This window comes from Macaca mulatta, chromosome 9, assembly GCF_049350105.2.
Source record: "Macaca mulatta isolate MMU2019108-1 chromosome 9, T2T-MMU8v2.0, whole genome shotgun sequence".
Taxonomy (NCBI): Eukaryota; Metazoa; Chordata; class Mammalia; order Primates; family Cercopithecidae; genus Macaca; species Macaca mulatta.
The window spans coordinates 103,954,249-103,978,539 of record NC_133414.1 but is presented as its reverse complement, the minus strand read 5'-3'; the positions used below and the strand labels follow the sequence as shown (position 1 = coordinate 103,978,539).

The 24,291-nt window shown below is 37.1% G+C and overlaps 1 protein-coding gene across 12 annotated transcripts in view; it reads right to left on the bottom strand.

Moving 5' to 3' along the window:
- Nucleotides 1-24,291, bottom strand: part of BTAF1 (B-TFIID TATA-box binding protein associated factor 1) — a 105,743-nt gene that overhangs the window by 18,684 nt on the left and 62,768 nt on the right. For all 12 annotated transcript variants that reach the window (XM_077946765.1, XM_028826656.2, XM_015147685.3 and 9 more), the window contains 9 exons: nt 20,392-20,818; nt 18,020-18,210; nt 16,482-16,635; nt 15,670-15,779; nt 13,730-13,931; nt 12,551-12,699; nt 2,005-2,157; nt 1,337-1,458; nt 1,079-1,246 (listed from right to left, as the gene is read on the bottom strand). In XM_077946765.1, the coding sequence (XP_077802891.1) occupies nt 1,079-1,246; nt 1,337-1,458; nt 2,005-2,157; nt 12,551-12,699; nt 13,730-13,931; nt 15,670-15,779; nt 16,482-16,635; nt 18,020-18,210; nt 20,392-20,818 (1,676 nt within the window). The remainder of the gene's footprint in view (nt 1-1,078; nt 1,247-1,336; nt 1,459-2,004; nt 2,158-12,550; nt 12,700-13,729; nt 13,932-15,669; nt 15,780-16,481; nt 16,636-18,019; nt 18,211-20,391; nt 20,819-24,291) is intronic.

Sequence of the window (24,291 nt, the reverse complement as noted above, 5' to 3'; positions counted from 1 at the left end):
GCACTACAGTAAACTGCTCAAGAGTGCAAGTTTTTGAGCTGCCTGTATTCGAATCCTCACTCTCTCCACTTCATTAGTTGAGTGACCTTGGACCCAGGCCCAATGCCTTAGACTCCTTATTTGCAAATTGGAACAACAGTATTCCTACCTCACAAAGTGACTGTGAGAATACATAATATACAATTTTAGTTTTTTTTCAATTCTGCTCCTTCTATATATAATACACAATTTTACATTAAAAAAAAAAAAAAAAACTGCTTAGAATAGTGCCTGGCCAGTAAGTGCTCAAGATAAAAACTAAAAAATTTTAATAACATTATTTAATAATATTTGCTATTATTAACATAGGAGTACAGCAAATCTATGGACTAATCAGCAACTATGACTATCCAACCTTAAAAAATGAACTCAAATCAATGAGCTTCCACTTGAAAAAATTTACAGTTAGGAACATAAGAGATGTATTAGTTAATAGGGAAGGGGTAAAGCTGAAAGAACTCTAAAATTTAGTGCAGTCATGACTGCAGCAGCAGCTAAAGCAGCCATAGTGGACAAAAAGTACTTCTGGGGAGAGGGAAGGAAAGGGAACAAGGCAAAGGGGAACTCTTTTTTATTTAAGAGAGGGGGACTCACTATGTTGCCCAGGCTAGTCTTGAACTCCTGGGCTCAAGCGATCCTCCTGCCTCAGCCTCCTGAATATTCAGGACTACAGGCATGTTCCCCTGCACATGGCTCAAAGAGATCTCAGGAAAGTGGGTAGAAAATGACAATAAAACAGAAGCACCAAAAAGATGCTACGGTCACAGACTCCCAAAAGGGGCATACAAAAGCGGCTTTGGTTCCTGATAGTTCAGCAGCTCCAGGAAAGCTCAACTTATTGTACAATGGTTAAAAGTCCTCAATTTTGATAAGCCTCACTGATTACATCTTCCCAAAGTACACTCACTTTTCATAAGTGAAGTTTCTATGTCACATAACCAAAAGAGCTAATTAGAATTCACTTTTAATAAATGTTACTGTTCCTCATCTTAATTACGACAAAAGCTGAAATATTTTGTTATTGTCGTACACCTCTTACCTTATTCTTTCAGTGGGAGGTCCAGTGTAGTGCAACGGATTGAGGTATTCTCTGGAGCAAAATTTACCTACTTCATCCACCCAATGGCCTGTTAATGTTGGCGGACAAACCACTAAGGAAGGAAGTGGCATACATTCTGCCAATTTTGATCTTGCATATTCCTGGGCCCTTTACAATAGCAAAACACAATAAATTAACCAGCTTGTTTACATTTCTCCAAATCTGGAAACCTTATTTTAAAATAATATCTTAAATTACCTATGACAATGATCTCCTGCTAGAATGCAGATGGACTGTAAAGTTTTTCCTAAACCCATGTCATCACACAGAATTCCATGAAGTTTATACTTATTAAGAAATGCCAACCAGTTCACACCATCCTGTTAAAGAGAAAAATCATAAATGTGAATACATCATAAATTTATTTTTTCTTATAAAAACATTTTCTTATAAACATGTTTGCACAAAACAAAAATCTTTCTATACACAAAAGTGAAATAAATGGGTATAAGACACTAAACACAAGATTTTACTAAATCAATTTTACAAAATGCTTTAAGGCCAGGTATGGTGACTCACATCTCTAACCCCAGCACTTTGGGGGGGCTGAGGTGAGAGGATCACTTGAAGCCAGGAATTCAAGACCAGCCTGGGCAACAAAATGAGAACCCTGCCCCTACCAAAAAAAAAATAGCTGGCCACAGTGGTGCACATGCATAGTCCCAGCTACTCGGGAGGCTGAGGTGGGAAGATGGCCTGAGTCCAGGAGTTAGAGGCTGCAGTGAACCATGATTCTGCCACTGCACCCCAGCCTGGGCAACGAGCAAGAACTTGTCTCAAAAAACAAAAAAAAAGCCACAAGGCTTCAACATTCATTTGAAAGGAAAACTCACTATTCCTATTTACAAGATAAGTATAAAACTTACCTGCTGATATTTTCTGAGTTCAGCATTGATTGGTACTGGAATTTTATAATTTTCCAATTTTTTCCCATCTAACAATTGCTCCAAAAAGTGTCGCTCCTTGGCTTTCAATTGGATTAATTCTGCTGACATGTTTGGAGGGTCTGGAATGCCTGCCTAAAATGATTTTTTTTTAGTTATTAAAAACTATGCACTCAGTTTTCATTCTTAGATCAAATAAACACAACAAAAAAAACACACAGAAAAAATAATTCTGAAAATTGTACAAAGACTTGAAGACAAATGAGGTTAAAGAAATGGACAAGTATTAAAGGTGCTACAATTTGACTACTAAGTAAATACATATGGAATATCTGAAAGACCACAATCTACAACTTCATTTTCCCACACCATGCATTATTTGATGAAGAGGCATATAAAGTTGCATAGTTTATTTTGAATTAAATACTATTACTGGCACTTCTCAATTTTACTGTTCTGATACCCTACGGTATTAGTTCTCAAAATGTGGTCTGTACGACCCCTATGGATCTCTAATACCTTTTCAACTATTTCATAATAAAAGGAGAACATTATTTGCTTTTAATCACTGTGTTGACATTTGTGTGGATGTTGCAAAAGTTATAACGAAGAAAACTGCCTGTACTTCAGAAAGAATCAAGGCAATGGCACCAAAATGTGCTAGCAGTCATATTTCTTAGAACCATACATTAGCATTTTTTCAAATAGCCAGTGTTACTTTAAAATGTCCTTGATAAGCCAGGTGTGGTGGCTCACACCAGTAATCCCAGCACTTCGGGAGGCCGAGGCAGGCAGATCACTTGAGGTCAGGAGTTCGAGACCAGCCTGGCCAACATGGTGAAACCATGTCTCTCTACTAAAAATAAAAAAATTAGCTGGGCACGGTGGTGTGCACCTGTAGTCCCAGCTACTCCCAGGCTGGCAGGAGAATCGCTTGAACCTGGGAGGTAGAGGTTGCAGTGAACTGGGATTATGCCATGGCACTCCAGCCTGGGTGACAGAGCGAGATTCCATCTCAAAAAAAAAAAAAAAAAAGACAAAAAATATGATAAAGCAGTAAAAAATGATCTATTTTAATAAATCTCAACCCTTTAATGCATGTCTTTTTTAACATTCTGTGAGAAAAAAAACTGTGAATTCTGCTGCTTATCAAAGTACAATCTATTGAGAAGCTGAACTAGCCATTAAAAAAAGACCCAAATATGAAGTCTTTAATACTCCAAGAATTTCCCTGACAAACTCAGTAGGGTTTATATTACATATCCATCCTGGGTGTACCCAACCATATGTTTTGTTGGTGGTTGATGTTTCATATTCTTAAAATAAAGATTTATGGGTATTAAACTTGGAAACACCAGACAATACTTACTACTTAGATTTAGACAAACTGTGCCCAGGAGAAAGAAAGTATATTAACATAGCCATTTTTTAAAGGAAAAACATTTTACTTGAAAGGACTGATAAACTATGGATATTCTGAGTTTGGTATTTGGCTGACATTTTCTCAAAAATGAACCTGTCACTTCAAGGAAAACAACTGACATTAACTTGTTGTCACTGATAAAATTCGTATTTACAAGATAAATTGACAGTTTCCAATAAAAACAATTTTCTGCTGTTGATAATAAACATGATTTTTTAAAATATTATATAATGAATTGTGTCCACCTGTGGAAGATTTACATAACTCAATGAACCAGTATTTTCCAAATGACTGATGCATAATGTTACAAAACATGTATGGATAATAAAAGATTCATTCAAAAGTATAAGACATACTTACCTGGAAGGGCAGATACCATGATCACAAAAGTGTAAGACAAACCAATGAATTTCAATGTAAGACAGTATGAAACATTCATTGATAGGATTTAGATTCTATATTGCACATAACACTTAAACTTTCTCTTTTTGAGTTCTGGTATGTTATCAGATAAAATAATATCCACAATTATTTGAGAAGGCTGTCAAAATATTGCTCCTTTTTCTAACTATCTCTGTGAGGCTGGACTTCCTTTATATATCCTGAACCAAAACATAGTGCAACAGACTGAATGCCCAAGCAAACATGAGAATCCAGCTATCTACCATTAAACAAGAAATACTGGCCGGGTGTGGTGGAGGAATGAGCCCAGGAGTTTGAGACCAGCCTGCAGAACATAGTAAGACCCCATCTCTACAAAAAATTTTTTAAAAAGCCAGGTGTGGTGACACGGGACTGTAGTCCCAGCTTCTTGGGAGGTTAAGGCAGGAGGATCGCTTGAGTCCAGGAGAGGCTGAGGCTGCAGTGAGTTGTGATTGTGCTGCTGTACTCCAGCCTGGGTGACACAGTAAAACCCTGTTTCAAGGAAAAAAAAAAAAAAAAAAACCCAAAAAAACAAAAACAAAAACCAGACATAAAAAAGATTTGCAATAGTATAAAACAATGTCACTCTTGTCACTCACACATTGTTTTAGAAAAGTTATTTTTCATCAAAAAAGTTAATTATGTTAACATTTAGGTTTGTTATTTAAATGAATTATTTAAAAATTTCCCAGTTTTAATATCTATTACAGAAAATATTATAAACAACAGCTCTTTGGTGTCAATTTTTAAGAGTGTAACGAAGTACTGACACAATAATCTATCTAAAAAAGAAATCAAGAAAACAATCCCATTTACAACAGCAACAACAACAAAAAATAGGAATAAATTTAAGAAGGTGAAAGATCTATACACTGAAAGTTATAGAACATTAATGAAAGAAACTGCTGGGGACACAAATAAACGGACATAAATATGGAAAATAAATGTTCTTGGGCTGGAAGAACTAATATTGTTAAAATGTCCATACTACCCAAAACGATCTATAGATGTGATGCAATCCCTACACTGCACTGAGAATCCCTAATCCCCAAAATTCCAGTGGCATATTTTACAGAAGTAGAAAAAGCAATCCTAAAACTCATATGGTTCTCTATTATCCCTCTGAATAAGCTTTCTATAAAAACAAACAAAAAAAACTCATGTTGAACCACAAAAACCCCCGATAGACAAAGCAATCTTGATCAAAAGGAACAAAGCTGGAGGGATCACACTACCTGATTTCAAAATATACTACAAAGCTATAGTAATCAAAAGAGTATGATCCTGGCATAAAAGCAGACAAAGACCAATGGAACAGATTGGAGAGACCAGAAATAAATGCATGTATTTACAGTTAATCTTTGACAAAAGAACACACAAGGGGGAAGGACAGCCTCTTCAATAAATGGTGTTGGGGAAAACTGGATATTCACACACAGAAGAACGAAACTGGACCTTTGTATCTTACACCAAGTACAAAACTCAGGTCACAATTGATCAAAAAATTAAACGTAAGACTGGAAACTATAAAATTACTGGAAAAAAAATAGAAAAAAGCCTTTTTGACATTGGTCTGGGCAAATTTTTTGGATATGACTCCAAAAGCACAAGAAACAAAATCAAAATACAGGCCAGTCATGGTGGTTCACCCCTGTAATCCCAGCACTTTGGGAGATTGAGGCAGGAGGACTGCTTGAACCCAGGAGTTTAAGACCAGCCTGGGGTAAACAGAGGGAGACCCCATCTCTACACAAAATAGTTAGCTGGGCATGGTGGCACACACCTGAAGTCCCAGCTACTTGGGAAGCTGGGGTGGGAAGATCACTTGAGCCCAGGAGTTCGAGGCTGCAGTGAGCCATGATCATACAACTGCACTCCAGCCTGGGCAAGAGAGTGAGACCTTGTCTCAAAAACAAAAACCCAAAATCAAAATATAGGTTGAGCATCCTAAATCCAAATACCGAAAACATTGTTAATGCCAGCATGACAGATGAAGGAAACGCTCATTGGTGCATTTCAGATTTCAGATTTTCAGATTAGGGATGCTCAACTGGTAAGTATAATGCAAACATTCAAAAATCTGAAATCTTAAATACTTCTAGTCACAAGCATTTCAGATAAAGGATACTCAACATGTATAGACAAATGGGACTGCATCAAACTAAAAAGCTTTCTGCATAGCACAAGAGACAATTAACAGACTGAAGAGACAACCAACAGCATGGGAAAAATTATTTGTGAACCATAAATCTTGATAAGGGGTTAGTATCTAAAATATAAAAGGAACTCAACTCAACAGAGAGAAAATAAGATTTAAAAATGGGCAAAGGACCTGAATAGGTATTTCTTCAAAAAAAAAAAAAAAAAAAGATATATATATATATATATATATATACACACACACACACACACACACACACACAAACGGCCAAGAGATATATGAAAAAATGCTCAACATAAATCATCAGGGAAATACAAATTAAAACTGGTATGAGATATTACCTCACAACTGTTAGAATGGCTATTACTAAAAAGACAAAACGTGTGGAGGAAGATGTGGAGAAATGGGAACCCTTGCATACTGTTGGTGGGAATGTAAATTAGTACAGCATTATGGAAAACAGTATGGATGTTACTCAAAAAACTAAAAATAAAACTACCATATAATCTAGCAATCCCACTTTTGGCTATATATCCAAAGGAAATGAAATCAGTACACTGAAGCGGTATCTGTACTTCTGTGTTCGTTGCAGCATTATTCACAATAGCTTAGATTTGGAATCAACCCAAGTGTTCGTCTATGTGATGAACGGATAAAGAAGCTGTAGTGTATCTATATATAATTGGATACTATTCAGCCTCTAAGAAGGAAATTTTGTGACACCATGAATAAACCTGGATGACATTATGCTAAAGTAAACAAGCCAGGCACAGAAAGACAAATATTATGTGACCTCACTTATATGTGGAAATCTAAAATGTCAAACTCATGGAAGCAGAGTAGAAGACTGGTTGCTAGGTGCTTAGTAGGTAGAGGGGAGAGGACTGAGGGGAGATGGATAGATGTTGGTTAAAGGGTACAAAGTTTATTTAGAATGAATACATTCTGTAGATCTGTACAGCATGGTGACTACAGTTAATGATAATGTACACTTGGAAACTGCTAAAAGATTAAAATTTAATTAAATGGGTTTTCATCACAAAAAATGATGAGTGTATGAACTAAGATATATTAATTGGTCTGATATATTTCACAACATCATTTTGGACACCATAACATTTTTTTTTTTTTTGAGACGGAATCTCACTCTGTCGCCCAAGCTGGAGTGCAGTGGCCCCATCTCAGCTCACTGCAACCTCCGCCTCCCAAGTTCAAGTGATTCTCCTGCCTCAGCCTCCTGAGTAGCTGGTATTACAAGCCAGGTATTACCTGGCTAATTTTTCTATTTTTAGTAGAGACGGGGTTTCACCAGTTGGCCAGGCTGGTCTTGAACTCCTGACCTCATGATCTGCCCACTTCAGCCTCCCAAAGTGCTGGGATTACAGGCGTGAGCCACCATGCCTGGCCACATGTTTTTTATTAATAAAAAATGAAAGACCAAAAAAGTCATGAGACCAAAAAATTTGAGAACTACTGCCCTATGATGTCTCCCAACTTAAGAAATTTAAAATTCTGGAAACAGAATTTCAATTAAATCTAACTAAAATATATATTCCACATAACACTAAATATAGCATTAGAGCAGTGAGGTATATACAATGAGTCTATTTTCAAAGGTTTTGGAATTAACTTTATCTACTAAGATAAAAACGAACATTTTAGAACATCTAACAACATAATGATAATCATTAAAGTCTTTCTGCACAATGCTTTACAAATAACAAAATCTTCATATATTTATTCTCATGGAAATTTTAAGAAATGACAAGACATAGGGCTACATAGCTAGGTCCATTCCCTAACAATGAAACCCTAAACCCAAGCGTCACAAATATTGGTTCAGTGCCAGCAACCCCTCTTGTGAGTGTCTTTCTCACTCCAATTCCCATAAAAATCAGCAAAAGTTACTAACAGTGCAGGGAATTAGTGTTTCTATAAAAATCACTGGTTGATATTCCAAGATTCTTTGACAACATGCATTTCGGAAAAGTAGATGACTTTTTCTATGAAGACTTAACAGAGAGAATCAAAATAAAGAGGAACAGGAATGAACTTTCATGGCATCATTCTTGTTTCTATTGCTATATATCTTCAAATTCACTAATATTCTCTTCCACAGTATGTCTAACCTGCTATTAATGCAATCCAGTGTGTTTTTATTTATAACTGCATTTTTCATCTCTAGAAGTTCAATTTGGGTCATTCTTATATTTTTCATTGTGCTCATCACACTCATGCTTTCCTCCTCTACCTTGAACATATGGAGTGTGTGTATGTGTATGTGTGTGTGTATATATATATATATATATATTTTTTTTTTTTTTTTTGAGACAGGGTTTCACCATGTTGTCCAGGGTGGTTTCGAATTCCTGAGCTCAAGGGATCCGCCTGCTTTGGCCTCCCAAAGTGCTGGTATTACAGAGGTGAGCCACTGCACTCAGCCCTGGAGTATATTTTAATGTCCTTGTCTATTATCTGGGTCTCTTCAGGGGACTGTTTCTATTGACTGTATTTTCCCCCAGTTACTGGACATATTTTTGGGTGTGGTAATTTTTTGGTGAATGTCAAACATCTTAAGTTTTATGTTGTTGGGTGCTGTATTTTTTTTTTTAATTATTCCTTTAAATAATGTTGAGGCTTTTTTTTTTTTCTGGGCAATATTTAGTTCAGCTGAAATTAATTAGATCCCATTGAGGCTTGCTTTTAAGCTTTATCCAGGAAGATCCAAATCAGCCTTTTGTCAAGGGCTAACTTGGCCCTATTACTGAGGCAATATGCTTCTAAGGACTTGATGCTCAGTATGGTAGAAGGTCTTGTTACTCTTAATCTCCTTAGTGGAAATACAAACTATTCCCAGCCCTGTGTGAGGTCTGGAAATTGCTCCACCTATTCCTTTCTACAGTGATTCTTTCCCCAGTCTCAAAGATGTTGTCATAGTACATGCAGATGAATACTCAGCCAAAAGCTTGGGAGAACCCCCTATGAACTTCTGGAGCTTTCTCTCTGTGCAGCTACCTCCTGTCTGTGCAGTATCTACCTTCAGGTACTCTGTCTTGCAAATTTTGTCTTAACTCTTCAGTTCAGCAAGACTACTGGGCTCTCTTTGGGTTTCCCTTCTCTGTGATATGGCTTCAGGCAATAAGCCAGGGCACTTCATTTGTTTCGTTTCTCTCATAGTTCACTACCAGTGCTGCCTGTCGTCCAATGCCTGAAAACCACTGTTTGGTACGTTTTGTCTGGTTTTCTAGTTAAGGTAGGAGGATAAATCTTGTCGCCCGTTTTTCCATCATGGCCAGAAGCAAAATCTGTATCACAGTAGTGTTGTAATTTTCACATCTATCAAAGTGAGTCTTACTAATCTTTTCTCAATACCTAAAGTTCAAAATCTCTTTTGTCACTCTGTTATCAAGTATTGTTGTTTTTCCTTAAGAACAAACCAACCGGGTGGCTCATGCCTGTAATCCCAGCACTTTGAGAGGCTGAGGCGGGCAGATCACCTAAGGTCAGGAGTTCGAGACCAGCCTGGCCAACATGGTGAAACCCCGTCTCTACTAAAAATACAAAAAATTAGCATGCTGGCTAGCACCTGTAATCCCAGTTACTAGGGAGGCTGAGGTAGAAGAATTGCTTTCACCCAGGAGGCGGAGGTTGCAGGAACCAAGATCACACCATTGCACTCTAACGTGGGCGACAAGAACAAAACTCCATCTCAAAACAAAACAAAACAAAAACCAACCAAGAAAACCCCAAAAGACTATTGCTAAGTGTTAGAGTTTAGACCCTTTATCACCTCACAGTGGATGTGAGCTCTATTTTGGTGCACTTTGAATTCTAATCCATATTTAAATGGCTATTAAACCGATTTTCCTAAAATATGACTTTCAGCTGTTAGACTAATTTTCCTTAAAAACAAACAAAAACTGCGGTCATCATCTCCTTTGTTTAAAGAACACATAATAGCTTCCCACTGCTCACTTATTTCAAAGCTAAGAAACGGCCAAGGAGACTAAGTACAACACATTTGGTTTAAAAGTGGGATGAAGGCCTCGGAGTTAAAAGAATCTGAGTTAAAATGTAGGAAGCAGAGGATGAAAACAATTCTGGAAATGACACCTCGGTCTTTTGACACCATGGTCTAGTATCTGTGTTGTTGCAGTAATTTTTTTTCACACATTTTTTAGTGTGAGGTAAAATATACATGTAGAGAAATAATCTAAGAAACAGTTTAGTAAATTATAAAACAAACATCTGTACAACCAGATCAAGAAAAATACCACTGCAGTCACCCCAGAAGATCCCATACGCTCCTTCCCAATCATAACCTTCTCTCTCCTTTCCTCAAGAGGTAATCATTTCACTGACTTTTATGGTAATTTCTTTCTTATTTTTCTTTATACCTTTATCACCAAATTTCTTTTGCCTGTTTTTGAATTTAATAAAAAAGGAATCCTATGTTAAGGATTCATGAATATTACTGTATGTGTCTGTGTCTTCTTGCAGTATAACAGTACACAATTTACATATCTACTCTCCATGACCATTTGGGTGATTTCCAGTTTTAGACTCCTATAAGTGATGTTATATTCTTGGCCAGGCATGGTGGTTCACACCTGTAATCCCAGCACTTTGGGAGGCCAAGGCGGGAGGATCACCTGAGGTTGGCAGTTGAGACAAGCCTGATCACAAGCAGAAACCCCGTCTCTACTAAAAATACAAAATTAGCAGGGTGTGGTGGCACATGCCTATAATCCCAGCTGTTTGGGAGGCTAAGGCAGGAGAATCGCTTGAACCTGGGAGGTGGAGGGTGCAGTGAGCTGAAGTCGCACCATTGCACTCCAGCCTAGGCAACAAGAGCAAAACTCTGTCTCAAAAAAAAAAAAAAAAAAAATTCTTGAAAAAATGTGTTGAATTCTCTAGGGTATACATGTAGGATGAATTTTTCAGGTCATTAGGCTGGGTATCTTCAATTTTACCAGATATAACCAAACTGTTTTTCAAAGACGCTATCCTATTTATAACTCATTATTTTGCTGGTAGGAATGTCAAATGATACAGTTACTTTGGAAAACAATTAGGCAGTTTTATAAAAAAAATTAAACGAACTTACCGTATGACCCGGCATTTCATTCTTAAGTATTTACTCAAAAGAAATAAAAACACACATCCACACAAAGACTTACAAATGCAAATGCAGAGTAGTATTGTTCCTTTTTTTTTTTTTTTTTGAGAGAGTCTCACTTTCTCATCCAGGCTGGAGTGCAGTGGCACCATCTTGGCTCGCTGCAACCTCTGTCTCCCAGGTTCAAGTGAGTCTCCTGCCTCAGCCTCCTGAGTAGCTGGGATTACAGGTGCACGCCACCACACCCCGCAAATTTTTGTATTTTTTGTAGAGACGAGGTTTCACCATTTTGTATTTTCAGTTGGTCAGGCTAATCTCGAACTCCTGACCTCAAGTGATCCACCCGCTGTGGCCTCCCAAAGTGCTGGGATTACAGGCATGAGTCACCTCACCCAGCCCATAATAACTATTAATAAAAGCTGGTAACAATCCAAATATCCATCAACTGGTGACAGGATAAACAAAATGTGGTATGTCCATACAATGGAATACTACTCAGCAATAAAAAGGAAGTACTTGTACATGTTACAACATGGATGACATGCCATACCTACCATTTCCTGAATTATTCCTGGCTCTTTCTGTGTTTCAAGTCACTTCAGTTTCCTGCACTGGCCACACATTATTTGCGCCCCCATGAATGTACTCCAAAATGCTCCAACATGATCCTTCTAGTCTTCTTTTTCATACTCCCACAGAGACCTCATTTGCTTTTTACAGTCTTAATTACCATCTCTCAAATTTATCTTTTGCCTAAACTTTAGCCCACAGTCTACAAGTAGATGCTACCAGAAAAACTTAGGAACAATTCTATTTCTAGAAAAGCATTAGTAAATTTTTTTAGGAATCATAGTGTCCGATTTCCTGTTTTACTTAAATTAAAACTCTCTGTGTTAAAGAAAAAAAGTACCAATTAAAAGCCTAAAAATCTTAATTATTGTAATATAAACATTTTTGAAATAATGCCTTCTTTTTTTTAGCCTGACATGTTCTTTGACAAGTGTTAATATTCTTTTCTTTTCTTTATTTTGAGATGGAGTCTTGCTGTCGCCCAGGACAGAGTGCAGTGGCACGATCTTGGCTCACTGCAACCTCTGCCTCCAGGTTCCAATAATTCTCGTGCCTCAGGGTCCTGAGTAGCTGAGACTACAAGCACACACCACCATGCCCAACTAATTGGTTTAGTTTTGTTTTTTGTATTTTTTTAGTAGAGACAGGGTTTCACCCATGTTGGCCAGGTTGGTCTCAAACTCCTGACCTCAGATGATCCACCTGCCTCAGCCTCCCAAAGTGCTGGGATTACAGGCATGAGCCTTTGTACCTGGCCCTAAAAAGGGTTACAATTATTATGGATCAAGTTATAGAAAATATTAAGTCTATACAGCAAGTATCTTTGACTTACCTCAAGTGGCATGAGTCTAATTAGCGTTGCAAAGCACTGTGTGGCCATGAATCTCACACTGTCTGTCTGATCACTCATTCTTCCCAATACAGGAACAACTAAAAGGACAATATATGGAACAATACCAACATCCAGTTGTTCCATTACACCTGAGTAAGCGATTAAGGAAATTTTGAAATGGTTCCGAGACACACGTTTTCACAAACAAATTGATACCAAGATTGTAACTTTTTAAAAGGCTCATCATTTTCTCATCTGTATTATGAGGGAAGAGACTGACCCTCCAGGCCTATGATTCAATTATAACAGTATCTGCCCATTTTGTTGCTTCTTGGAAAATATTATGTAACTTTCTCATGATTAGGAATATAAAATTACAGTTTTCTTCTAAGGAAGGCCAGAAGAAGCTTTACTAGTAAGATTTTTCTCATAGAGAAATTGCTACAAGCGTCTGGAATTCCAATGTCAAAATAAAATAAGTCACATTGTAAGTAAAGGAATACAACTGAGTGTCACTCAAAGATTAATTCCAAATTTCCCACCAGGATCTTGACAATCACCAGCAGGATATAGTGAGCCTAGTAAGCGCAGTTCTCCTGTAATCTTCAGTATTTTTGAACCAGAGTTCTACTGATTTGATCTTCATCCATCTTTTGTGCTCTGTGAAATATCTTTCAGATACTTTGAGTTAAAGAATGTTAGCTGCTGCCATACCCTTAGCAAAGGGCTTGCCTGTATATTTCTAATTATCTAGTATATTTTGGTCATTTTAAACCCAATTAATGAACAAACTTTAAAAACATAACATGTTTATAACATAAGGACTACCTACAGAATACCTGATTAATAAGATACTGATTATAAACAAATAAATCACTTACTAGACATATAGTTCATAAAGTACATAAAACTATTTTGCCTATTAAAAGGATGTTTTAAAATTAATAGCAATTTTCCAAACTTTCCATGTGAAAATTTTTATCATAAAATGCAAATCAATTTGTAACATATTTGTAATAAAATACGAAAATATTTCAAAATAAGATGTAAAAAGAATAGGTATTTTTTGGAACAAGGCAGGTTATTTATGTGCATATTTGAATACATCAATTTCATTTTAATTATCCTTAAGTGAAATGAATATAATTCCTCAACAGTTTGTCAAATAAAAAAGGATACAGGCAAGTGCTTCAATTGCACCCTCTTGTTTGACACTGTCATCAATTGCTCCCAGCCATGGAAGAACCTTCTCCAAAAAAATATTCATTGTTTCCATGGTAGCTATTTTGCTCATGACTCCTACACAACGAGCAGCCATGTGCCTCACTGCAGTACTGGGGTACTGAAGGCACATATAAAGATGTAGCAAATGCTGGACCAACTAAAAACAAAAAGTTAATGACAATTAGAATTCTTATTAGGAAAATACTGTTTAATATGTAACTATAATAGCCCATACTCAGGAAAGTTTTCAATATTCTAAGTGACTCTAAAAATACCTCCAAATACTTCAAAACATTACTGTCAAAACATTCTCAATAGAAATCTAATCCAAATCCAAACTAATGTATTACAACTCTTTCAAAAAGAAGGGAAAAAAGGGTATAGAACCTCTCTTCTGCTCATATCCTCTCTTAGGCATACAGGAACACTCAATTCTTTCCAAAATTAACAGGAAACAAACCGAAAAGTACTTGGCAAGATTCTCCTACTGAGGCTGGAAAAACAGCACCACACATCACCAGCCCCCTCCAAATTTGGTAGCACTAATTTAGGTTTAGGTACATATTTTTTATTCAGTGGCTTGAGTGTTACCGATTTTATTCTAGCACCATACTTCGGTAGGTATCTTCCACTGTAGCTTTCTGGCTTACCATAGGTGTTATAATCACAACAGCATTATGACAGCACCTTATTATTAAATGTCTGCTGCATGGAACACCAGAATTAATGCTGATGAGCCAGGTATCTGTTCAACAGTTTGATGTGCCTTACAGTTCAGCTGAATGCATGTTGCTAATTATGGAGGTTAAGACCATACAGATGGACTCTTCTTTTTTTTGTTGTTTTTTCTTTTTTTCTTTTTCTTTTGAGCCCAAGTCTTGCTCTGTTGCCTAGGCTAGAGTGCAGTGGCGCAATCTCAGCTCACTGCAACCTCGGCCTCCCGGGTTCCAGTGATTCTCCTGCCTCAGTCTCCCGAGTAGCTGGGACTACAGGCGTGTCCCACCACGCCCGGCTAATTTTTGTATTTTTAGTAGAGATGGGGTTTTACCATATTGGGCAGGCTGGTCTTGAACTCCTGACCTCATGATTCACCCACCTTGGCCTCTCAAACTGCTAGGATTACAGGTGTGAGCCACCACGCCTGGCCTACTTTTGTTTACTAATAGTAAATCAGCAGAACTTTTAACAAGTAAAAGGACATACTTTATTACTGTGTACAAAAAAATCCATTCTTCTCTACCCTCTGACAGATTTTCCCTTTTGTGTTAAATAACAAAAGAGAACTGGGCTAATATCCTTCAAAATGGGGTAAACTGCAGAGAGCTTCTTATTGAAGATACATGAAAAGAATAATACTCTCTTATGAAAAAAAAAACCAGGGAATTCTCTATTTTCCTCCTCCCTCTGTCCTAATTCTTTTATAAGAAACATTTTAATAGTTTAAAAAAAAAATCACAAACCAATGTTCTATCTTTGCACTGACCAGCTTCACCTTAGGCAGATAACTCCTTTCACCTTTATACTTATCTAGGAAACAGATTTCATTATATATGCTTTTCCTTTCTTGGAGCTATATTATTAGGATCATCTGGATGAACAGGGCTGCAGTTTTCTTCCCTATTTATGTCTGGCTCCTGTGCCATCAGATTCCTTCCCTCAATTCCCCCACATTCTAAGCTTCCAGGTTGGGTTTTCTCTCAAATTCAAGCAGCCAGGTCTACATCAAAGCCCACAAGAGTTGCACTGTTAGTAAAGGAGGAATCTAGTTATACCACAGCAAAGAAAAATGCAATTACTAAGGATGACATCAAAGTTGTACCTTTTAAACCTTAAGACTTTTTAATAAGATCACTTGTTTTATTTGAAGAAATATTACACTTGCATTAGTTAGTTACCAAGGGATGAAGCTCAGAATCCATTGAAGCTGCTGCTGTTTCAAAAACTTGCAGAGAATTCACCAATTCTTGAGCAGGGCTATCTCCCTTTTCCAGGAGGGATTTTCCATCTGTTAAAATATATTGTCTGTATTATCTGGCAAATAATTTTTCAAAATCTAGAGCACACAAAAACTTTTAGCACTTTTTCAGCTAGCATAGGAGAGTCAATTTTGCTTTTTAGTGTTAAAATTAAATGCCAAGACCTTAAGTGCTGGGGTACTACATGTAGAGCAACCAAAGAACTTAAACATAATGATCCATTTCAAGTATCTCTTCCAAAAAAAAAAAAATTTTTTTTTTTTTTGAGACAGAGTCTCGCTCTGTCATCCAGACTGCAGTGCAGTGGCATAATTTCAGCTCACTGCAACTTTCACTCCCAGAGTTCAAGCAATCCTTCTGCCTCAGCCTCCAGAGTAGCTGGGACCACAGACGTGTGCCACCACACCCAGCTAATTTTTGCATTTTTACTAGAGACGGGGTTTTGCCACGTTGGCCAGGTTGGTCTCAGACTCCTGACCTCAAGTGATCCGCCCACCTGGACCTCCCAAAGTGCTGGGATTACAGGTGTGAGCCATCGCGCCCAACCCAAGTATCTCTTTCTTAAAATAAATGTGTGTGTGTTTTTTAAACCAAGTTTCCATTTTAAAACTTACCAGCTGGTCTGGAATAAACAGGTAGAGGCATAGAGGCATTTTTATTTTATAAGGAAATATTTAATTAATAGACATTAAAATCTGTTAAAAATTGGACTCATAAAAATATGTGTATACCAAAATTATTTATGTCGATTGTATTTCTCAATGGGCCAACCATAGCATCCCAGAGATGCGGCAACTTCACTGCCATTTCACCACCAAAATGCTTTACTATAGTTGTCAAAGCAAATTCAGCTCCTCTCCGTTGTACCAGGTAAGGCTTCTGGGCCTTAAAATTAAATGTTAGATAAAAACAGAATTTCAGAAAAAAATCATAATACATTTAAAATTTTATCAAGAGAATTTAAAAGTCACCATCTAAGAATTCATAAGGTTATCACTAACCAAGTAAGCAATTATTAGACATGTTTATCACAATTATAAACATTTCCCAATAATTAAATTTACAGGGGCCTACAACACCTAACTAGATTTTTGTGTCAAAAGTAAAACACTTTTTTGGGGTTGAGGATAAGGAACAGAAGGATATGTGCTGTTTCTAGAGATAGTCCTAAGTGACATTTTTTTTTCTTCCTTCTCTCTACCCCAAAGAAACTTGTCAGCTAGAGAGAAGATAGACAAAATGATGTGTCCTTATTTATACTCACTTAAGGGATAGAACAAGATCATCTGTTTAAGCTAACCCCAAGATTAATAATTCTTATTCAGTAGTAATTAGTCCATAAATCTGTCCCCCCAAAGATATTAATATATATTTTTAAAATTATGTTTAATTGGAGGAATAACTATGCAAACTACAGAGATATAAATATCAAAATCACAGTAAAATTGTTATTAAAATTATTATAGGGAAATATTGTCAGTGAAAAAGACTTTACAGAATGTTTTAAGGGAAATATAGATAATAAGCTGTTGATTTTAAAAAGAAACTTAAAAGAGACCTGTATTTTACAGAAACATGTCTTTTAGTATTGATGGTTTACTGCTGAACCGAGGTAAATTCCTATGCCTTGCAATGCATAGAGAGCATTCATTCCATTGCTAATAATGTGACTGTGAGATTTTCAAAACAAAACACTTTTTAAAAAACCACTGGTTAAGACTGTACTGTGTAACAGGTGGACCAATGGGAAATAATGGAAAGCCTGAATAATGGAAACCCTCACACATATGAAGCATGATATATAACAGAGGTGCCATTATAAATCAGAGAGGAAAGGATTCAATAGTAGGATAAATAGCTGTTCATATGGAAAATATAGAACCCTACCTCACACTATGCATTTAATAAACATCAAATTGACTAAAAAAGTCAGGTGGGTGGCAATTATATGATATTTGTGCATTGAAAGGACAGAGAAAAGTTAGCTTTCACTATTATTCAACACCTTCTCTACAGTCACTGCTATAGGACTGAATTAGTTTACAAGGCTGTCTTGCCTAGGAAGATAAAGTTAAGCTGGTAAAAATTACAAGAGACATGAGAAATTTGAAGTTTGCCATTTTTCTGGATCATATTGTTGGAGTACTCCAAAAATTAATCCCAGTCCTTTCACTTAAAAACAGTTTTGGAAGCTAATACAACTTAGTTCTCAATTTGTAAGCCAGATATTTGTTTAAAATCAAAGCATTCAAAGAAAAAAACTATTTACCTCATCAAGTTCAACAAGAATATTTCCACTACTTCCTGCAGGAAGATCTGCTATTTGAGCTTTTACTGCTTTGGGGGTAGGACCTCGCCTACTTGTGATAGCAAAGGCAGCTTTCTGGTGCCTGTAGAGTGTAATTATACCTCTGTGCTTGGTGACAGTATGGTGCATTCCATCTTTTTCTGAGGTGGATCCTAATAAGAAAAAAGTCAAATAATCTTTTAATCATAATATTGGTGATATCAAATGTTTTCGGCTCCATAAGAGATGCAACATTTTTAAACTATGTCTTTTAGGCCTCAACTTTTATAGGCCAATGACATTTTCTTTAGACAATGGAATGGCAATAAAATAGTCTATTTAAATAGGATTTATACCTAATACAATTCAGGTCGCAGAGTCATCATCTGAACAATGAGAAACAGCACATGAAAAAATTATTGTGCCTTCAGTTAGTGTGTGTGTGTGTGTGTATATATACACACACATATATATATATATAATTTTCTTTTTGAGACAGGGTCTTTCTCTGTTGCCCAGGCTGGACAGTAGTGCCACGGTCTCAGCTCACTGCAACCTCCACCTCCTAGGCTCAAGCGATCCAACCCTCCCACCTCAGCCTCCTGAAGAGCTAGGACTACAGGCACACACCACCACACCCAGGTAATTTTTTTATTTTTTGAAGAGACAGGGTTTCACCATGTTGCCCAGGCTGGTCTCAAACTCCTGAGCTCACTCCATCTGCCCGCCTCTGTCTCCCAAAATGTTGGGATTATAGGCATGAGCCACCATGCCCAGCCTATTAATTTTTTGTTGTTGTTGTTGTTGTTGTTGTTTTTGAAATGGAGTCTCACTCTGTCACCTAGGCTGGAGTGCAGTGGTGCAATCTTGGCTCACTGCAACCTCTGCTTCCCAGGTTCAAGTGATTCTCGTGCCTCAGCCTCCCAAGTAGCTGGGATTACAGACGCGTGCCACCACGTCCAGATAATTTTTATATATTTTTTTTAGTAGAGATGGGGTATCACCATGTTGGCCAGGCTGGTCTCGAACTCCTTGCCTCAAGTTATCGGCCCACCTCGACCTCCTAAAGTGCTGGGATTACAGGCATGAGGCACCGCCTGGCCCCGGCCTATTAATTAATTAATTTTTTTTTTCAGACGGAGCTTCACTCTTGTTGCCCAGGCTGGAATGCAATGGCGCGATCTCAGCTCACCACAACCTGCACCTCTCAGGTTGAAGCCATTCTCCTGTCTCACCCTCCCAAGTAGCTGGGATACAGGCATGCGCCACCACGCCTGACTAATTTTTGTATTTTTAGTTGAGATGGGATTTCTCCATTTTGGTCAGGCTGGTCTTGAACTCCTGACCTCAGGTGATCCGCCCACCTCGGCCTCCCAAAGTGCTAGGATTACAGGCGTGAGCCGCCGTGCCCGGCCTGGTCTACTACTTTTTAAAAAATTATTGTGCCTAAGCATAACGAGAAACAAAAAATATCTCAAACAAATTTTCTCTAAAAGAAAAGTCCAGAGTCACCATGAATTCAAAAAAACATTGGCCACTGCAAAATAATGCTGCCTTACATAGCAATGGAGTAGGGCAGGTAACGGGGGGGGGCGGGGAATGACCCCATTGCATTTTTAAGATGTTAATATTCAAAATGTCCATCTTCTTCTAGTTCATTCACATATTTTTCAAGATCTATGCTGCACTAAAGCTGTAAGTCTATTACATTTCAAATAATTTGTTCTCCCAATATCTTGTTAACAATCACACATACAAAAATCATACAGGACTGAGTCGTATGAAGGAAACATTGGTCTTTAAGACCCGCCTGCAGAGGACAGTTCTCATTTTCCATATAAATTCTCCAAGTGAAAACAAAAAAGTTGGTTAAGTATTATTTACCAAAAGTACTGAAAGTTCACTAATCTCATAAAACATGCACTAAATTAGGGAAACCAAAGATTTTATAATAACTTTTTCAGTCAATAGGGTTGCTCCTTTGATTAAGCAAAAAAAAAAAAAATTCATTAAATAACATTTGACACAATCAACTTTTCTAGTTTGAGACAGTAAACCATATAATGATGGTTTTGAAGGCAAAGGTAAAGGTGAACACCTGTCTTACAGGTTTCAGTCATCTTATATCAGCTATCAGATCTATGAATGGCTTATTTGAACTTAAAGGCTTGTGACTGATAAGCAATATGTGCAAATTCATGTAACGAAGAGTTTTGTTATAATTAAGTCTTTTATCTCAGAAGGGGAAAAAGCATTAACATGAACTGGCTTTGTGCTTTAATTATACCCATAACTTAACAAAAACAACTTTAAAAGGTTATTTCTCTACCCCAAATAAAAGTTTAGGTATATACCTTTAGAATTTTCCTGGCCACTTTGTGTTGGTACTGGACATGTGACACAAGGAGTTAGATATGGGTCCACACAAAGTGAGCTACAGAGGTTTTTAATAATTTTTGAATTGGGACAGGGCGTCCTTGTTGTGCACTGCTGAAGGAGTTTAGCTATGCACTGAGCTGCATAGTTTTGCACTAGTGTATTCTCTTCTTTTTTAATTGTCTCCATTAATGGTTTTATGATAGGATTTAATTTCTCCGGAAGCTGCTGCAAGCTCACAACTGCACAGGCAGCAAAAGTATGCACTCTCAACTGCAACACTTGCCACTCCTGGTTGGTCTCTGTAACTGTCATTTGGACCTGCTGACGTTTACTATCTAACTGTTGTAACACTTGAGGATTTAAATCGAAAGATGATGTGGCTTCATTAAAAACAGTAGTGACCTATTAAAAAAAAAAAAGAAATTAAAAATCATTAATCATATCAACCCCAAACAGAATGTAAGCTCCTAAAGGGTAGACAGCAAGCTTTCTGTTTCAATTTTGGTTTCCACAATATGTAGTATTGTTTTAGTACTCAGTAAACTAATGTCTGAAACTTCCCAACTAAACTTTATCTTAATCTGACTGAAATTTAACATTAGCATTATATTCTTTAAGAAAGACATTCTCTTGAGAAGAATAAAATTACCTAACCTTTAAATATGTCTAATGGCTTTGAGGAAAATCACATTTAACACCCACAGAGTACTCCGGTGAAACGAGAAAGCTATAGGCAAATATAAACTAACTGTTCATTAAGGAATTCCAAAACTCACAAACTTCTTTTTGGGAAAAATATTTTCAACTCTAAAACTCACAAAAACTTGAGGGGCTGTTTACTAAGTGGCAAAGTGTTGCTAACTGAATCATTCTCATTCTTTCTTTAACCTCCCTTCTGGTGGAGATGCCCAGGCAATGGAAGAAAAAGAAACAAAACAAAACAGAACAAAATGGTGCAGTTATCATTCACTTAATTACCAACAGCTGTCTAAGACTACAGGACTGTTGTATCAGACTACTTTACAAGCCCCATTAAAAGACTGTTCAGCTCATCTTTTTTTAACAACTTTATTCAGATATAATTTGCATTCCACAAAAATTACCCATTTGAAATGTACAATGTATAAGATTTATATGAAACAGGGTTACAATGCTAAAAAGTTTCAAAACACTGTCCTAAATCCACTATGCTCATGTCACTTTTCAATGACTGTAGACAACTGAGGAAAAGCCTCCCAGTTACCCCCAAATTAATTCATTCAACCAATATTTATTAAAAGATAAATAAGACATAATGTCTTAATATGCTCAAAAAATGCAGAGACTAACGTGGGAGAGATATAAATAAAGAATTAAGAAAATGTAACATATAACTGCACTAAGTGCAAGTTGCTGTGGGAATACAGAGCATTGCTTAATCCTTCTTAGAAGAAGATATTAGTGGGATACTTGCCAGAGGAGGGTAACACTTATGCTTCGTTTTTAAAGAATAGGCCGGGATTATAGGGACATCTTGGCAAACAAAGTGAGGTAGGGAGTGGAAAACAGGACATTGTCCATGGAATTGAAAAGTTTATCATGGCTTGAGCACAACATGCAGAAAAAGAGATGAACTCTGGATGAGCACAGAGGGTTAGGGGTGGGGAATTCCTGGCAAAGGAAATAGAAGCTCAGGCCCAGAAGTGAGAATGAGCAGAAGTGAATGAGTGTAGTGTACTTCTGCAAGAAGAAAGCTAACTGGGCATGTAGAGAAAGTCCAAGAAATAATGAGGAGATAAGAGATGGAGAATTTAGAAGAAGGTGATGAAAAGAAGAAAGATAAAAATGAAAAAGCAAGGAAAAGGAAAATAATGTTTTTAAGCAGGAGAGGGATGTTCAGGGTGGCACAAAAAGAGCATTGCTAGTCTAGCACAGCATGCAGGATGAAATGGACCAGAGGCTGCCTGGAGCCCTGGAGATGAATCTGGACCTAGATATAAAGTACTAAGATCTGACTGGGCTCTGATAATGGAAATAGAGGAGAGATTAAACATGAGACTTTATTTTATTTATTTATTTTTTTGAGATGGAGTCTCGCTCTGTGGCCCAGGCTGGAGTGCAGTGGCATGATCTCGGCTCACTGCAAGTTCCACCTCCTGGGTTCACGCCATTCTCCCGCCTCAGCCTCCCGAGTAGCTGGGACTACAGGCGCCCGCCACCACGCCCGGCTAATTTTTTATATTTTTAGTAGAGATGGGGTTTCACTGTGTCAGCCAGGATGGTCTCGATCTCCTGACCTCATGATCCGCCCACCTCGGCCTCCCAAAGTGCTGGAGTTACAGGTGTGAGCCACTGTGCCTGGCCTAAACACATGAGACTTTCTGAAAGAAAATGCTGACAAGATTTGTGACTGGAATAAAAAGAGTATCTTGGTCCAAAAAAAAAAAAAAATCCAGTTTTTGTTGGGTTCAGTGTGAAGTGACAGTGAGATATTTAAGTAAAAATGCCTAAAAGAGAACGTAAGAAAGATTGACAGTAGATACCACACAGTACATGGGTAGGAACTAAATCATGAGAATGGTGAAAGAGACAAAGATAGACAGCAGGGAAATGTCTATATTTGGCAGGTAACAGGAAAATAGGGATTCAATGAAAGACACAAAAAGTGGCTCCTTTGAAAACTGCCCTTCCCTCAAAAGTCTCTTCGAGGAAAAGAAAAAAGAAAAAAGAAAAAAAAGTTTCTCCCAGTGATTCTGATATTTATGCTTGTCTTCTAGCCCAAGTCAAAACAACTGAAGAGTAAAAGATCTGAATAAGCAAATCTTAAAGGGGCCATTTGATGAGCTTAAAAAATAAAAGTTCCCAGAAATAGTAGGCAGGGAACCCAGACTCAAGAAAATTTGAGATTTAATTCCAGACAGGCAAAAAATAGGGAGAGGAGGCAAAAAGGAAAACTTACAGAATAACAACAATCAGGAAAATAACGTTATAAAAGAAGAGAACCCGGGGGGAAAAAAACAGCAATTTTAGCTTTCTCTCACAGGTGAGAGCAAAAAAATTCAACTATATTATTCATCTAGAAATGGGGATAAAAAATGAAGATTACTATTTTCATGGGGACCAACATAAATGAAGTGGCTCAACTTCTGATCCTATACCTAAAAAAGGAAGAACTCATATATACTACACCTAACCTCATGCACTTACTAAGCACAAAGCTGCTGTAATGAAGCATGGATGCTGGCATAAGGAAAGACAAACAGACTGAACAAATGGAGCCCAGATACACAGCCATACTTTATAACTTCAGTTGGTTTTTGACAAAGGCGCCAAAACAATCACCAGTAGTGAAAGGAAAGTATTTTCAATAAATAATGTTGGAAAAATTAGATATCTATAAGAAAAACAAACCTCAACCTCTACTCCATACTATACACAAACATTAATTCCAAATGAATGATAAATCATAAAAATTAAATGACAAAACTTTAAAAGAAAACATATCTGAATACCTTTGCCACTTGGAGAGTAAAAAAAAAGATTACTTAAGTCACAGAACATAGTAGCCATGAAAGAAAACAACTGATAGAATTCACCAAAATTTAAAATATCTGCTCATCCAAAGACAGCACTGAGAATCAAAAAGCAAGCCACTCACTGCCAGAAAAATATTTAGAAAGCATCTATTTGACAAAGGATTGGAAGCCAGGATACATAAAGAACTCCCACAACTCAATAACAAACAACAACCTAATTCAAAGTAGACAATATTTTGAAAAAGATACTTCAGAAAGGAAAAATATACAAATGACCAATAAAAAATTAAAAAGTATTCAACATATTAGTCATCAAGGAAATGGAAATTAAAACCACAATAACACTATCACACAATCACT